General features: G+C 39.8%; 1 protein-coding gene across 5 annotated transcripts in view; it reads right to left on the bottom strand.

Annotated features, from left to right (window-relative positions):
* Positions 1-302: 302 nt before the first annotated feature.
* The window catches only part of LOC149220897 (uncharacterized), a 44266-nt gene continuing 32231 nt past the window's right edge, over positions 303-12337 (bottom strand). For 3 of the 5 annotated variants that reach the window (XM_089384937.1, XM_089384935.1, XM_089384939.1), the window contains 2 exons: positions 689-853; positions 303-576 (listed from right to left, as the gene is read on the bottom strand). In XM_089384937.1, the coding sequence (XP_089241063.1) occupies positions 412-576; positions 689-853 (330 nt within the window). In that variant the 3' untranslated portion in view covers positions 303-411. The remainder of the gene's footprint in view (positions 577-688; positions 854-12337) is intronic. The other 2 variants (XM_089384936.1, XM_089384938.1) reach the window with 2 other exon arrangements.

Below are 12337 nucleotides of genomic sequence, written 5' to 3'. Positions count from 1 at the left end.
GCCCACAAGCATTTCCTTCTTGCGGAAGAGATGAAAGGCTACCTTTTCTGGAGATCCTAGAAGACATAATTTAGGGTAACTTTCGGTCTTTGACACTGAGTCAACAAATCAGTTCCAACTAGGATAGATACGATGGAAAAGAGTGAATTTTTTGGACTTAATAGCTAAAGTTGACATGTTGGCTTTCCCAGCTTATGTTGGGCAAGGAAGTCCATTGCAGACAGACCTCTACTCTTTGATGTAACCAATGAATTTATGAATGCATCTTTAACGACTAAAACATTTTCTACATCCAGTAGAGATTTCGGAAGAGGACAGGTTGAATTGACATCCTCCGTGTACATTGTAGGACCGGCCAAATTCAAATAAACCTTTATAAAATGTTAAAATACATAAGAATCCGTCCCCCAATTATTCATCACCCAAAAATTCTTCAAATTCTGTTCCTTTTAGCCTTCCAAATACCTCAAGCCAGTTCTGGATCTGCTTTGAAAGAGGCTGGGTGTGAATTTTCACGTGATGGCTGGTTAGTTTCCTTGGTATAACACCAAGGAACTCTTGGATCCCCAAAACTTTCTGCAAGAAAATCCAGTGATTTTATCAAAGAAAATAATGATTAATTTGCAGTTCCATCAAGAAAATGTTTGAAGAGAAAATACAACTTGTAAAACAGTTTTCCAAATAAAACCTTCAATACCCCAGGATACTTGACAATATCTTCATAATATACAATTTTGTGCCGAGCACTTTTGAAGGAAGCTATTGTATCATGACTTATTTCTTTAATTCGACGTAAATACAAAGGTAGATGTGTCACATTGACCTCTGGCTTAAATGCTGCCAATATTTGTGCCTGTAGCAACAAAGCAAAATCTTAGAGCGAAGAGCTTCCTCAGGTCCAAAATTTAATTGCTGCCATCGCAAACTATAAAGTGTAAATGGCATATTCTACATCTTATCTAAACCAGTATCTTTTCGGACAAGATCATTTCAATATATCCAATTTTTATGCACGCCAGTTGAAGCAGAGAGTTTAAACTATAAACTTTATTGTAATGAACAAACCCAATTCCATTGGTTGGTGATTTTAATGGACGTCTCTACTAAAGACCTGTTTTAGAACAGACAATGACTTGGTTCCAGTGTGAAGCAGCTTAAAGAAAACTTTTATTATGTGTTTAGGATTGTTTATTTTCTCGGACACTTCAGAATGCAAGTACTGAGATCGACGTTTATCAAGCAGATATCATTAGAATAGAATAAACATGTTTACCAAGAAACCTAATTCTCAGACAGTATATGGATAATGGAGATGCAAGTATGTCCCATCAAGCTTGTGTCTGGCCTGGTAAACTTACGAAGGTTATGCTTGGGTAGGATATTAGTGTACACTGTATACCATAACATTATGTGTCATGCGAGTCATTCAATTTAGGTGTGCATTTGATGAAAAATTTAAAACAGATTATAACTTGGGGCATGATTATTTAGTACTAAACACAAAATGCATAATTCATCCACTAAATTTCCAAGTCTCTTTCTCAAGTCTGGTTTAGTCTCCTCAAAAGAATACCAGAAGGAAATTAATTATGGGGGGCATCATGGGCATGGATATGGCTGGTAATCCAAACACCAAGATGTTTTAATAACCAATCTGCAATAACTAGTCAAATTGTAAGTTCACAATTGATGTACCTTTGCTTACAGCTAACGAAAACTCAAAACACCAAGATTCCTTGAATAACATATCTGCAATCGGTAACATTCAATGGCAGTTCAGAATTTCAACATCTTTTGTAATAATGGTGAAGCTCCATAGCTAGCTCGAAGAACTAATCAATAGGTAATGTGGATGGTTAGAGAAGTTTTGGTAGTGTTGTAGATGTCTTTGATTTATTTTAAACATACCAGATTAGAAGATTGTTCAACAATAGCCTGATGGGATGTCACACTCCAACTCAAACTCGTTTACAGACTAAAATAGTGCATTATTGCTCTTGCCTTGTGATGGTATTTGTTTAATTTTCACATAAACTAGTAATGCTCTAAAAAATGCAAATTATACTTCACGTGACTAATATTTTATGATCAAATTTCCAATGGTTTTCCTTATATTCAAGCAATTTTACCATTATTCCTTGCATCTCTTCCATGATCACCACAGCATCTATTAAAAAGATAGTACTTCACAGTCCCTTCTTGTAATTTCCCGTAAGCTTGTATGCCACATCTAGAAGCATCATGATGTATGAAGACCATATGTTTTTTAAATCTGCAATCCTTCACAATTCGCACAATAGTTTGTAGTTTGTACCTATTAAATTTTTTAAGACAGCCAAAGGCACACGTATGTGTAGCATATGAGATTCACACTCGGGTATTCACATATGCCTACCTACCCGAAGACACATTGTGTAGTTCACCCTATGTTGTATTCATAAGTGACCTACCCTCCTGGTGTCCCCCCTCACATTGGCCTAGACATAGGACCTCTCTAGGATATCTAGTGCGTAGGTGGGATCCTTGGATACCTTCCCCACTTCGTCTCTGGCCATTAGTACCTAGTTTCACTCACTTTGACCCTCAAGGCACCCACTTGCAGCATTCCCTGACTTTATGGGTCCATTTGGGTCCATGTTCACTTAAGATGCCTCATTTGGGTCCATAGCAGCACAAACCCAATTTGGACTTGCTATTTACAAAGTCGAGTCAAATTGTTAGGGCCCTAACCTAACCTCCCTACTTCCAGGTACTGTTAATACACAAACTGCCTATGCAACTAGAGGGTTAAGACCTAACTAAATTCCATCAAGCTAGTTCCCTTACAAATGCATCCAATTCTTGACAATGATCAGATCTTTCTACCGAGTCAGTTTCATCAAATTTCAAGAACTATTGTTTTTGGCAGTTCTATTTTCTATGAGCCAAAGTTCTGAGGCCCGCATGTCAGATATTTTTACATATTGTTGGTCTTAAAGAGGTCACAATGCCCATGAGCCTATTTCAGGCAACATGCAAGCTGTTTCACGACACTGCTGTTTTTAGCAGTCCGCTTTTCAGGTCTTGCATGTTGTTTCTGAGCAATATGTGGGTTCCTCACAAAAAAGTGAGTCTAATGAGATTGCTTCCGTTGACATGCAAGACATTGCAATCTTTAGCAATGTCTACTTTTATACGTGCTATACTTGGACTGATCATAATTGTCATCTTCATTTCCAGTGTTTCTCATTTTTTAGGAGCTAGACTACTTTTTCATAGGCATACCTATAATTAACAGTTTTATTTATAGCAGGTATAGGATGTGATATCATGGTCCCAGGCTACCAGTGTGGGGTGATGGAGTGATTCTAGGGTCATCTAGGTATTGTATTCTAGGATTCTGATAGATGAAGAATGATGAGTCAAACACAGTATTAAGAAAGTGGGTATGTTCTCTCAATGCAACATGTGGCAGATTGTTGAGTTGTTTCCATTTAAGTGGGCTCTTGCTAATATATCTTTATGCTAAAACCCTAATATCTTTTTCATGAACATCAGGAAATTTCTCAAGTCCACACCTTAGGTCAAATTGATGTTGCTAGTATTGTTAAACCCATTACCCCATTTGACATCCTTTGCATGTTGTTGATCAATTGCTTCTGGAAGAAACTGTGTTGCATGTGGGAAACGTCTGAAAACATTAATTAGCAACATAAGTTCAAACTGTGTTAAAATTGGCAACTAGGGCCAAACTCCATGTGGGTCATCTTATTTATGGCAGCTGATATTTTTCTTGGATCCCTCTCATCGAGAGGTGTAGGATTGATCTAAAGATCATCCGATTCCGATAAGTATTCATGGAGTTATGAATTTATTTGTGTTGTAAGACAATTTGTCAAGGTCGATCAGCAACCAAATAAACCCCACATGTGTTCAACGTTTTAGTATAAAAGGAGATGACTTGAGAGTCATTTCTCACACACACTTCTATCTTGATTTCTCTCCACTTGTCTTGGGTTTTAGTGGAAGAGAAATCTAGGAGTGGAAGCCCTAGATGTTGGAGGAAAAGAGTTTGCCCTAGACACAGATGGAAGGCAGCCCTAGGCGTAGATGGAAGGCAGCCCTAACCTACGCTATCTCAAGAGTAACCTAGCCACAGTCAAGATAAGGATATAGCCACAGCAAAGCCATGGGTCTTTTGGAGGACTGAGTTGCTGTTAGGAGGGCCTAGGAGTTGGGCTAGAAGGCAGCAATCCAAGGCCTACTTCAGCAAAGGAGAAGGGACGTTAAGGTCACCCTTGTGACCACTTGAAGAGGCAGCAAGGTCCGTGTGAAAGCCGCAGGCCTGTAAGTATTGTTTTGATGGTCAAAACAACCCTCTACATGGAGCTGTAGGTGTCTCCTCAACCAGCGAGGTCACCTACCTTGTAAAGAAAGGGAGGCCACATAATTCAAGGTGAGTTATGGGCTGATCGTTGGACTGCTGTAGGTTACAGGAGGGTGCCCTAACCAGTGATCGAATTCTGTCCATGAACAGCAGTACAGAGATGTTGGATACTGCCACATAGGAGCTGCAATGTCACTAACAAATAGGACAATGGGACAGCAGCATGTTGGGACGGCAACTTTGATGGGACAGCCCAATGACATAGGACAGCTATGACAATTGTGCAGCAGTGGCACAAGTGGGACAGCTGCTAACTAGTGCAGCAAAGTAAATAGGACAGCAAGGTACATAGTGCTGTATAGATGCATGGGACAGCAAGGTACATAGTGCTGTATAGATACATGGGACAGCTGTGACATGGCAGCAAAGGTACATGGGACAGCAGCAAGCATGGACAGCATGGACAACATGGATAGCAGTGGCAAACATGGTGTTGCAAGCACATGAGACATGTTGTATGACAACATGGTTATGACACATGGGACAACATGCAGCATAAGGTGCAGCAGTATGATGTGTACAGCATGGTCATGAGGTCCAGCATTGTGATGATGGGTGCAGCACGGTGAGGTGCAGCATGATGACAGGATGCAGCAAAATGATAGGTGAAGGAGTCACCTTGGAGAATCAGTTGAAGCAACATGTCTTCAACTGATCTCATGTATCATCTTTTTAGAGATGATCTATGCTCTTATCTAGATAAGTCAAAGTGTTGACTTCTGTTGTAAATGTACTATCTCTCTCTCTCTCTGTTGAACTATTGAAGAACATAAAAGAAGAATTGATTAAGGGTTTCCCCACATTGGGGTTTGTCCCTAGCTAGCGCCACATCTTGTGTCCTCTTGTCTTGGCTTGTCTTCTACGATTTATGTTTATGTTCTATCTACAGTTTACTTTAATGCTGATGTGATTGCTAATCTGGAAAAGATATTGAGCTAACTGTGAAAATTGATATAAATTGCTCTAAGCATAGAACATACCTAAACTTAACAAACTGCGAAAACCTCCATTCTCAAATCCTTTGCATAATCAGCATGTTTTCTGATTTTATCATTCCTAATGCTTTTCTATCTAAACGCTAATTTGCCTTGCTATATTTAGTTGTCATCAAGCGTAATTTGAATTTACTATTTTTTTTGGTATCTTTGCATGAGAGGTAAACCTAAAACGGTAACTCGCCTAAATATTCATCATCGATGCCTTTGCTAAATTTGTCATGCAAAAAATCCTAATTGAGTTGCTGCTAAATTTGTCAAACAAAAAGTGTTAATTTTTCAATGTTCTATGATGCAACAATCACTTGTAACAATTATTCTTCCAATAGCAATCACTTTATCCAATTATCTTCAATCTTTCAATAACAATAAGAAATTGTAGATAGAACATAAACCCATATGCACAATAGAAGACAGCCAAGAACGATAGAGACATAGAGATTTGGTCAAAGGCCAGGGAAAGCACCCCACAAGGGGGAAAACCCTTTCCAAATTCTTTTTCTATTAGATTGTCATCACTTGTTTAACAAAGAGAGATACATAGTCCAAGTACATCAACAATGAGTCAAAGGTCAAACCCTTGACCAACCAAATCAATCATCCAAATATCCAATCAAATATGAGCAAGAAAGTCAAATCTGGTCAAACTTCAAATCTGCAAGTTTTGGTCAAAGTCAACAACAGTCAACACATCATTAACCAGTCAAAAGTCAATGCTAAAAGTGCTCCAAAAAGTTTGGTCAACCTGTGAAAGAATGCAGCCTTCCTTGCTTGGTCAAAATTGGTCAAAACAATCCCAAAGATTTGCTCACAAATCTTGGTCAAAGCCAAAATTTGACTTGCAAAAACCCTAGCCCAGAAATTACAGTCAACGTTGTTCAACAGAAAGCACTCTCTTCTTTGCACGTGTGAACTCGGACCCTGCAATTTCAGACTTGAAAGAACCAATCAAGAGAAGAAATAAATGAGATGTGATACCTCCAAGTGATGTGACCTTAGGTGTATTTAAATGAGGTTGATGAGGTCGAATTTCCTTGCCCAGGCCGACTTGTACTTTTTGTGTAGTTATGGTTCCACATTAAAAACGATATTTTTCCTTGTGCAAATTAAATCTTCCAAGGGCTAATAGGGTCTCCTTAGGATGAGAAGGGCTTCCCCAAGGAGGGAATTTCTCCCTAAGCTGCCAAGTTTCAACACCCTTTCAGCTAGGGAGGAATTACTGACTACATCATAAGTCTCATCATATCATATCTCGTCTTTGCTCATCTCTGCTCATCTACTGAACATTCTCAATCTAAAGAAGAAGAATCATCATAGGGGATATCAATCTACCACCCTATGTACAATGACAATAGGCAGGAATGTCATAGGATACCACTTACCGTGAGAGGTAAGGATCACATATATCCTATTGATCATGACAACAGGCAAGATACCACTTACCACAAGAGGTAAGGATCGCACACATCCTATTGTCTATGGATCTTCCCACCTTGACCCTCAAGAATCAAGTGGTAGAATACCTACATCCTATCACTTGGGGAGGATAACACTTACCATAGGTAAGGATCGCACAAACATCCAAGTCTCCTCACCCATTGGCTAGATGGGTGGCAATCCCAACAAGCCCAACATATGGGTAGGATACATATTAGGGTATACTCGATAGTAGGGGAGATACCACTTGCCGTAGGCAAGGAACAGACACATCCTATTGTGACAAAAGGCAGGATACCACTTACCATGAGAGGTAAGGATCAAACGTATCCTATCGTCAATGAGTTCCCTCAACCACAGGAGCTCTCTAGCTCCATTCCTGCCCTAGGATCTCAGATAAAGAGGAAGAGCATAGCTCAGTGTTCTCAATCAACCGAGACCCTTACTCAGGAGGGTCACATTCATCAGTGCAAGCTGCTCTCTAAAGACCTAGAACTTCCCTTTCGGCAAAGGCTTGGTAAGAATATTTGTTATCTGCTCATCAATCAAAATGTGATGGAGTCTCACTGCTCCTCTCTACACCACATCCCGAATATAGTGATATCTAATCTCAATGTGCTTGGACCTATCATGGAACACGGAATTCTCTAAAAGTCGAATCCCACTCTTGTTGTCACAATATATAACTATCGTATCCATCAAACAACTCTCCAAAGAGCTTCCTCAACCATACTTCCTCACAACTAACCATGCTAGCAACAATATACTCAGCCTCGGTCATGCTAAGAGTAATGGACTTTTGCTTCCTACTCATCCAAGATATCATGGCAGACCCCAGGCTTAAACAACACCCTGATGTGCTTTTCCTGTCAATAATATTTCTAGCCCGATCAGCATCAATGTATCCATGTAGTCTCATATCTCCGACAGTATATCTCAAACCAAGGTTGATAGTCCCATGTAAGTATCTCAGCACATGCTTAGCAACGACTCAATGTGCATGTGAGGCTCAGTCATAAATTGACTCAGAGTGTTGACTGCAAAACATATGTCTGGTTGAGTGTTCACAAGGAACATCGGTGCCCTAATCAACTGTCGGTACTCAGAGGGATTTGCCAAATCAAGTCCCACAGCTTCACCACATAACTTTTTGAAGTTCATCTGCATCGATTTGGCCATGGATTTGCATTCTATGATTCCAAACCTCTCTAGCAACTTAGCAACATATTTCCCTTAAGAAAGGAAAATCTCACCAGGTCTCTAACACACCTCTAAGCCCAGGAAGTAGTGCATCAAACCAAGGTCTTTCATCTCAAATTCAGAAGCCAACTCCCTCTTACACTCGAGAATAAGAGGCTCTCCACCTGTCAAGAATAAATCATCAACATATAATACTAAAATCAAGGGCATACCTTGGATGACTTTGAAGTAGAGGTTCGAGTCGTCGGCATTACTTCTTGTGAATCCAAGCTTCATCAGGTAACTATCAATGAGGGCATACCAAGCCCGAGGGGCTTGCTTTAATCCATAGAGTGATTTCTTTAGTCTGCACACATGAGTCTTCTTATCATGTACTTCAAATCCCTGAGGATTGTTTCATGTATACTTCTTCCTGAAGAAAGCCATGTAGAAATGTAGTCTTCACATCCATCTGGTGAAGTGTCCATCCCTGTCTAGCAGCAAGAGCAACGATAGATCGAATAGTGGTATAGCGGACAACAAGTACAAAAATTTCATCATAGTCCTCTCCATCTTTCTGGGAGAAACCTCTTGCCACGAACCTCACCTTATATTTCTTGATACTTCCTTCTGCACCATGCTTAATCTTGTACAACCATTTAGAAGTCACAAAAAACTTTCCTTGAGGTCTCGGAACTACTTCCCACATATCGTTTTTCATAATGGACTCATATTCTTCAGTCATAGCATCCTTTCATACTTGTTCTTTTACTGCTTCTTCAAAACTGTGTGGTTCAACCTATATCATATTACTCATTTCTATAGCATATCCCTAATATCGGCATGGTTTCTTGCTTTCCCTGAAGGTTCCTCTTGCAGCAGCATGTCTCTCAACGTCTTATAAAGTGTCAGAAAGCCACAGTGGTATCTTCCTAGTAGGAGGATCACATCGAGGGGGATCCAAGGGGTCCATAAGTTCCAAAGGATCATCAATAAGTTTAGTCTTTGGCACAGGCATAGAAGGGCCTTCTTGTGTTATCCATAACATCATCCTTCCTTTCAATATTGGCAGCGAGAGGAGTGTCCCTTGGTTTCCCAAGGGCAGCATCTTCATCGAATGTCAAATCCCTGCTAAACTCTATATTCCTTTGACCAGGCACATATATTCTATAAACTTTAGAATTTTCACAATAACCAACAAACGTATCTTTCTTCCCTGAGGAAATTCTATATTCCTTTGACCAAGCACATATATTCTATAAACTTTAGAATTTTCACAATAACCAACAAACGTACCTTTCTTCCCCAAGGCTTCCAGCTTGTTCCTCTTGTCCTTTGGCACATGAAAGTATACGGGGCAGCCAAAGATCCTCAAGTTTCTAACATCGGGCCTCACACCTATGAAAACTTCTTTGGGGGTCTTGTCACCTAAGGCTTGATGAGGAGTCCTATTTTGAACATAGACCATAGTGTTAGCAGCTTCACCCCATAGAAACTTCGGCAACTTTTGATCATGCAACATAGCTCGGGCAGCTTCCATGATAGTCTTGTTCTTCCTCTCAGTTACACCATTTTGCTCAGGGTGTAAGGTACGATGGTCTTCTTCTTGATTCATGCTTTCTTGCAAAAGTCAATGAACTCATTTGAAATGAATCCTCCTCCATTATCAGACCTGAAGATTTTGATTCTTTTCCCGATTTGATTCTCTATTGGGGCCTTGAAATCCTTGAACATGTCAAATGCTTGGTCTTTGCGCTTCAAGAAGAAAAACCATGTCTTACGAGAGAAGTCATCCACAAAGATTATGTAGTGTAGGTAACCACCAAGAGATGTCATCAGCGTGAGTCCACATAGTTCGGAATGTATTAGTGAAGTATTTCTCTGGTCCTGCTCCTACTTGAAGGGAATAGTCCCTTCATCTTCTTTCTACTTGCACATCCCGGACAAACTCCATCATGATTTATACAAATCTCAAGCATCCCATAAACCATCCTTCTCGCCTTAGGAAGGGCTTCATAGTGAAGGTGAGTGAATCTTTGGTGCCACAACTCACACTGATGATTGCTATCATGAACCAATGCTCGGATTGGTCTTCCATTGACTTTGTAAAGGATTTAAATTCTTGATCCCAAAGTGAAGGCATCCCTCAAGCGAGATTCCATATGCCAAGTAAGAACCTTCCCATTTATAAAAGCAACCTTCATTCCTTTGTCCTCCAAGGCAGATATAGACACGAGATTCTTTTTTAATCCCGACACATAGGGAACATCTTGTAGATGTATAGTTTCTCCATAATCCAAATGAAATGAAACAGAACCAGACCCCTTTATAAGATAAGTAAAATTGCCCCCGGGAATGATCTTCAAATTTGTCTCCCTCTCAACCAGGTTTGAGAGGACTTCACGATAACCAGTGAAGTGTCTAGATGCCCCACTATCCACCAACCAACTATCAAACAAATCCAGAGGAGAGGAACTTGAAAGAGAAGAAATAAAAAAATATTCAGATTGAGTAGCAACTGCATTATTTCATACCTTAAGTTCTTTGATCTCTTTTGAGGGCGGTGGCCTTCTGCACAAGCAGCAAGAGCATCTCTTCTTCTATCGTTGAACCTATTGTTGAAGCCATAGTTGTCATTGTAGTTGGACCTTGGAGCACTTCTATTTTCTGGATAATCTTGGGCATAGTGGCCATATTTGTGGAAATTGTAGCATTGAACTTTTGACATGTCCTTTCTAAATATTCTATTGGAGTCCTTGGATGTTGGAGCAAACTTTCTTGAATTAGATGGTCCTCCTCTTCTTGTCTTGAGAAGCAAATGTAGAGGGTTCTCCTACTTCATGCTTTTGAATTCTCTCTCTACAAATCATCCTAGTTTCTTCTTGAGTAACTTGCCCAACAACTCATAAAATGAAGGAAACCTGTCATTGTTGCTAATAGTTGTAATGAATGTCTCCAAAATCAGAGGAAGACCTCCAAGTACAATTAGTACCATCTCTCTATTGGATGTAATTTCTCCAATAGAAAATAGTTGATCCTTGAGTTGGGCTATCCTCATGAAGTATGACTACACAGTGTCCCCCTTGTTCATCTTGATGTCCTTGAGTTGATTTTTCAAGGAAAGAATATGGTTTAAATTGTTAACCTCATACATCCCAACCAACTTATCATACATCTCCTTGGACCTCTTCAATTTTGCAACATAAATAATCAAAAGATCTCTCAATGAATCAATAATAATTTTCTTAGCTTTGACCTCACATTTCTTGTACTTGGACTTGACAGCAGCAGAAGCGTTCTCCGGAGGCTCAGGTACCTTTCCTTCAACATATTCCAAAACATCATTCTCCTCCAAAGTCAAATCAACCCTAGCTCTCCAAATAGCATAGTTAGATGAGTCATTCAACTTCTCTTCAATCTTGAAGTATGAGGTAGACATCTTGACCAAGTCAAGTGATCTTCAGCAGCGGATAAGAGATTCTTCAAAGTGTGATTGCTCTTGTCTCCTTGGGCTTGTCTTCACCTCAGCTCTGATACCATGTTAATTTTTCAATGTTCTATGCTGCAACAATCACTTATAACAATTCTTCTTCCAATAGCAATCACCTTAACCAATTATCTTCAATCTTTCAATAACAATAAGCAATTGTAGATAGAACATAAAACCATATGCACAATAAAAGACAACCAAGGACAATGGAGACACAGATATTTGGTCAAAGACCTGGGAAAAAACCCACAAGGGGGAAAACCTTTTCCAAATTCTTCTTCTATTAGATTGTCATCAAATGTTCAGTAGAGAGAGATAAATAGTCCAAGTACATCAACAATCAGTCAAAGGTCAAACACCTGACCAACCAAATCAACCATCCAATATCCAATCAAATATGAGCAAAAAAGTCAAATCTGGTCAAACTTCAAATCTGCAATTTCTATGCAAAGTCAACGCAGTCAATGCAGTCCTAAACAGTCAACAGTCAATGGTCAAAGTGCTCCAAAAAGTTTGGTCAACCTGTCAAAGAATGTGGCCTTCCTTGCTTGGTCAAAACAGTCCCAAAGATCTGCTCACAAATTCTGCTCAAAGTCAAAGTTTGACCTGCACAAACACTAGCCCAGAAACTACAGTCAACGCTGGTCAAAGTGCACAGAAAATCTCAGTCAAAGTGCCAGTCAACTCGGCCCTCCAAGATAGATCCAAATCCAAGTCAAATTCTACAAGGTCAACGCAAGTCAAACCATCCCAAAACAGAAGTCAACGATGGTCAACAGAAAGCACTCTCTCCTTCGCATGTGTGAACTC

Source organism: Pinus tabuliformis, chromosome Q, assembly GCF_031772625.1.
Source record: "Pinus tabuliformis cultivar Carrire ecotype Pingquan chromosome Q, CPIR1, whole genome shotgun sequence".
Taxonomy (NCBI): Eukaryota; Viridiplantae; Streptophyta; class Pinopsida; order Pinales; family Pinaceae; genus Pinus; species Pinus tabuliformis.
Note: the sequence above shows the minus strand (reverse complement) of the source record. Positions and strands in the feature narration are given on the sequence as shown.